The sequence below is a fragment of the Anabrus simplex genome, chromosome 1 (assembly GCF_040414725.1).
Source record: "Anabrus simplex isolate iqAnaSimp1 chromosome 1, ASM4041472v1, whole genome shotgun sequence".
In the NCBI taxonomy this organism is placed as follows: Eukaryota; Metazoa; Arthropoda; class Insecta; order Orthoptera; family Tettigoniidae; genus Anabrus; species Anabrus simplex.
Window position 1 is genome coordinate 1,332,444,214 of NC_090265.1, and position 6,000 is coordinate 1,332,450,213.

The following is a 6,000-nucleotide window of genomic DNA, read 5'->3' on the forward strand; positions in this document are numbered from 1 at the left end:
AGAAGTGTCATGAAGTGTTTTAAGAATTATTACAAAATGCCATATGTGTCCAGGATATTGGAAAAAATACAAACGAAAATTAGCATTATTCAAACAATTTATAGTCTATCTCAGAATCAGTCTGGTTACAAGGTCATGGCTGATAGGTCAACAAACTCGTCTTCAGTTCAGAGGGTTCTGTGTTTGATTCCCGGGCAGCCTGAGAATTCTAACTCATATGGTTCTGGGACTTCTACCTTACACTTACCCTCCTTTAGGCCTAATGAAATACAGTAAAAAAAAAATACACAAACACACATCTTCAACATTACAAAGAAGTAACACACATAATACACACTCACGCAAATACAAAAAAATGACCGTGGAGTGGTCAAAACCGACTAATGACTGGTCAGAACTGGACCCGTGCCTCTTGTACAAATAAAACCCAGTATAGAATGGCAATAATCCAAGTAAGATGTAGTTTAAAACACGACAGGGTTTATTTAAAAGAAACTTTGGCTAAAGCAAAGGATAAAGCAGAGTACAACATACCGTGGAAATGTAGAGGAAGTGAATATAACTTACATGCATAATCATGGACCTTTTAACATTGCTTGACATGATTGGGAGATCTTTTTAATGTCACCAGCTTCTCATTCGATTGTATCATATTTTCATCACAATAATATAATAATTTAAAGGCTGGGGAACAATCAGCGATTTACGATATAATGAGATAAGGTCAAGACATTTCTTTCTTTATACGGAGAAATTGTATAGTAACCAACTGGTAACCACGACCTTATCACGAAAAGGGGGCGAGGTCACACACATCAATTCTTTTTCTTGCATAACAACAATCCCCAAGGAATTAGCATTTTTTCTAACAGGATAATACATGGGCGAAGAAGTACTTTTGCCAAAAGATGAACCGTGAAATACAAAGAGGTTATAGGGAAGTGAGGGAAACTATAGGTTGCCATATCTACAAAACAAAAAACAACAACAAAAAAAAAAAAAAAAAACATAATCCCAGAGCATAAAATAAGAAAAATAGAATGAGATCCCAAACTACAAACAGAAATGGCAGAATCAGCCTAAGATGGGGAATAAAACCAGCAATATGCCCACCCAAACATGAAAAAGAAAATTACTCCCGTAAGGAAATACGAGAAATAAAGATAGCACAAACCCATCATTCATACTATCCATTCATACAAATATACACGTACACTAAATGTCCAAGGTATCATAATAGCAAAACCGAGACACACTGCGATAGAATAGCAGCAGCACAAGCATGTCAACTCATACCACATGGGCTCGATCTGAAAGATCAGATCCAAGTTTCTGGGTGGCCGTAAATATAAGACAAGGCTCACCCCATTGTATAATATCAGACACATTTATATCTGCTCTACTGGCGAAAATGAGCTGACCCAAGTTAGTGTTATATGCACACATAATAAGCCCAAGATGAGATGTCAAGAAAGGAGAAATAGGTACAGGTCTCAAATACACAACCAAGGCAGACAGACAATGACATGCACCCATACACATAAAATGGGTCTGTGTTACCTTCTTGTCCTTACATAACAGTATAAATACTTTCAGGAATAATAATAATGCAAAAGAAAAACAGAGAATATCACATCAAAACAATAAAATGAGAAATAACACAAACGCGATCAGACAGACATATAACCAAGTAGCCGTGGCAACCAAAGAAAAAGGTAAAATAACAAATACCTGGGGTCAGATTTTGAATATAAGTGATCCTGAACATGAAGTCAGGACAAAGAATTAACCCATATTGCTAGGAATCCGCCAACTTTTTAGTATGCAACCTGGGTGTTGGGAGCTAGCTTTCGGTTAAAACAGTATAGTGGGTGATCGACTGCGCATATTATCACGGGACCTGTTTTATATTATTGAGAAATTCCAGACTATTGCTCATGACACAAAAAATAGAACAATACAGAAATATAACACATAAAAAAATCCCTTTGAAATCTTAAATTTTTCATTAACTTATCTCACCTCAGAAGTTCTTTAGTGTGTGTTATGGCCTTAATTATACGACACGAGCCTAACATTTGCCTAATTTTGAAATAAGGAAATAATAGGAAACCAATATGACATGAGCCTAACATTTTCCTGATTTGGAAATAAGGAACTAATGGGAAACAAATCACGAGTAAGCGAATGATGAGATTCGTACCTATATCCCAAATACGAACTTACAGCCATACGTCTCACTCGGTGTATTATTATTATTATTATTATTATTATTATTATTATTATTATTATTATTATTATTATTATTATTAAGTCTGAGGATCAGTGGTAAAGTGTTCACATCCAGGTACCAAGATCGTAGGTTCAAATCCGGCAGTCGCAATCAAATCTTGACGGAGGGGAGAAAGTTCATTCGGCATTCTATGTCGTATGATGATACTACGCGAAAGATCTCTGGTGATATATTTCGTATTCATTCATGCACAGGATTACTAATAACTTCTTCCTAACTAGTACTGCTGAAATCAGAGCCTAAAACATCAAATATGATTTGAATTTCGTTATTACTGAGCATTTTGCGCGAGCAAGCAACTTCCTTCTCAGCCATCTTGTCAACAACAGAATACAGATTTCTCGATCGATATTTTAATCAATTCTCTTTGCCAAAGAAGCATACCAGAGCACTCTGGTGACACTTTAAGACACCAAGAACAGATTTCAATTAGAAATATTTCCGTAAAAAGCCAACAGATGTCACAAATGTCTCCAATATGCGACCTTGCATCCCGGCGTACCAGTCCGCTTGTGGAGTCCTGGCCCAGCCGCTCGAGCGCGTACCAGTCTGCTTACAGGTGCATAGGGGATAAGTAAGGCAAGGTTTGCATTTCTTTCAAAAATCAGTTGTACCACATAATACACATCACCATCTCGCCATCTTTTTGTTAAAAAGCCCCTCTACTTTTCAAAGAGATAATAAGAGAAAAAGGGTAGGGAAGAAAGAAATGTCTTGGAATATCAAAGTGGCAGGTGGTGCTATCACTTATCAGTCAAGTTAGGGAAGAAGTAATTGTTAAATCCAAGAAAGTTACAATAATGGAACAACAAACATATGGTATAGCCTCTAGGAAATAGAATAATAGCATAGCTAGAGCGATAGAGCAAAAGAGCATTTGGTGCGGCACAGACTGAGTGTACTAACTGCCACAGAAACATGCAAAACACCCTCAAAATAAGGTTGGCATTAGGGAGGTCATCTGGCCATAAAATTAGGCCAAATCCACGTCAACTGCAAACTCCCAAAAATGGGGGAAAACACCAGGGAAGAAAAGAAAAGAATTACAAGTATCACTTATCACAATTCAGAACTGCTTCTTAAAACTACAAGTCATCTGAGAAGACAGATCGACATGTAACAATTGGGATAAGCAATGAATGAAAGCCATACAGTTTTGAAAGTAGGAATAATAGAAAGCAGTCTTTTGATATGTGTCGGATGAGTGTGAGGATGAATAACAATGCATCCACACTGATAAGCACAAATGTCACTCAGGGCAGCAAAAGTGATGACAAGAAGGAAGGCAATGCCAAAATATTGACAACATTTGCTCAGGTCCTGATTCTCCTCAATAAAATTTAAACGGGCTATTTTCAAATTCTTGCATGACACCAACAGCAATGAGTACGAAATGTTTCAGGATGGATTGCTCTACATCAAAAATTAAGTTAGGTAAAAAATGAGAAAGTGAATTTTGCACCAAAGCAAAGGCCAAAGTTTTAAATGTGAGTCTGCGAGACATGTTTCTTGAATGACAGTAACACTATACAGGTACGTATATCTATGACTTTTTTTTAGCAAGGTGTGAAATTCTTTTACAGAAATCTGCACATACTATTTTCCAGCAACAAACATTTTATGTTTGTAGTGGTTCCAAAAATGATGTATCAAGATTCTACTATAATTCTCTGTAGTCAAATATTGAAAAGAAAATTAATGAAAAGTGTTTTCCTCCAAATATTTCTTACACATGTCTAAGAATCTAGATTTACTTAACATTATACCAACCAAGAAAAAATTAAGTGGAAGGCCCCCACAAACACCAAGGCATATGAACATGTCTGACAATGCTTGTCACACAGCTCTGGAACACTGACAAATGAACATTGGAACAATATCACCAGGGAAAACAAGAAACACAAACAAGTTTGTAGATCAAGAAAATATGTCTCACCTCTACTTTGTCCAGTGCTAATTTTACAGGAAAACACTAAGATTTGAACCAAGAATACCCATTTGACAAGTAGAGAAATCATCCAGTATCCATAAAAATATGCATTTTTGTTTAAACAGATCTTAAAAGGATTTACTCCAGAAAATTTCTGATCATACACAAATAATAAACTTTTATTGTTAAAGAGCACTGATTCATGAATCTAATATGAATCAAAATTCAACACACAGCACACACCTGAAGTGGCAACTAAGCTGCTAGGTCCCTCATCAACAGCAGAAGGGTCATGCATAGTAGAGCTTTTACAATCTTGAGAGCTCATTACTGAGCTATGGTGTCCCACAATGCCTCCCAAATCTCCAGTTCCTGCCGACTGCTTTCCACTCACACCACCACGGCGTTTCTTAGCCTTTTGTTCGGTTAGACGGTCCAGAGGTAGGTCTGTCAGATCCAAATTATAAACATGACGTGCCAAAACTCTTGTCAGCGTTTCCAATGTTTTCTATGAGGGAACAAAAAACGAAAATAAGCAAACTGTGAGCCATGAACAAGAACCAGCATTATACATAATTTCCTCAATAATAATAATAATAATAATAATAATAATAATAATAATAATAATAACAACAACAACAATAATAATCCATGAACCTACTACGCTGTCATAGCAGGGGGAGAAGTGGTACTCCCATGTGGCACGTCACAGGTGGCAGCTAGCAGGGTCCTAACTGGTTTGCCGGCAGACTTGAGAGAAATAAAATAGCTTTCGCGGACCGAATACATATTAGAGGCACCTGACATGTGAAAGCCGTAGAACAGCCAGAACCCATCTTGAGGCAACCTCCAAGGCTCATTACCTTAGTTGTTACATCAGGACTGATAATCGATGGTTCATTACCTTCAAACTTTTAGAATGATTCAAACGTCAGCTATGGGCTTTCATCAGAAACAAAACTGGCAATAGTGCTCCATCCGTCTTCAAGTACAACAGACCATCGGTTTCCTCTCCCTGGGAAACAGCAGACACATTTAACAGTAAATTAAAAAAAAAAAAAAAAACTTCACCATGGCTGACAAGGACGAAGACATGTTCACCACAAGGAAATCCCCTCAACTTCCGCCCCTAACTAGCCTGTACTTCACTGCTAACGAGGTTGCAACAAGTCTTCGGAGAACTAGACCTCATGCAGCGAACGGCCCATATAACATGCTGGCCATACTTCTCCACTGCTGTGCAGATGCACTGGCACCTTCTCTTTGAGCAATATTTAACATTTCAATGAACAGTGGGACTGTGCCAGAAGAGTGGAAGAAAGCAAATATCATTCCCATGTTCAAAGACGGTGACAAGGAAAATGTAGACAACTATCGCCCGATCTCTATTACATCTGGTTTATGTAAATGCATGAAACGCCTAATTGTTAAATATGTGCTGGATTTTCTGAATGAGAGAAACCTGCTGAATAACAACCAACATGGATTCCTCCCTGGAAAATCCTGTACTACACTTTTAACAACAGTAATTGATGATGATGATCATCATCATGATGATACTCATCATGATGATGCTTGTTGTTTAAAGGGGCCTAACATCTAGGTCATCGGCTCCCAAAACAGTAATTGATGAGTGGCAACATTCCCTGGACATCTAATACATCCCAAGTGGACTGCGTAACTCTCGACTGGAGTAGGGCCTTTGATCAGGAACCTCATCAACGACTGTTGTTAAAAAAAGTATGGCATTTCAAGGCAACCTCCAGGCATGATATTA

At 37.6% G+C, this 6,000-nt stretch overlaps 1 protein-coding gene across 2 annotated transcripts in view; it reads right to left on the reverse strand.

Annotated features, from left to right (window-relative positions):
* The window catches only part of LOC136858315 (probable Rho GTPase-activating protein CG5521), a 709,838-nt gene that overhangs the window by 346,673 nt on the left and 357,165 nt on the right, over positions 1 to 6,000 (reverse strand). For both annotated transcript variants that reach the window (XM_067137762.2, XM_067137761.2), the window contains one exon: positions 4,467 to 4,731. In XM_067137762.2, coding sequence (XP_066993863.2) covers positions 4,467 to 4,731 — 265 coding nt within the window. The remainder of the gene's footprint in view (positions 1 to 4,466; positions 4,732 to 6,000) is intronic.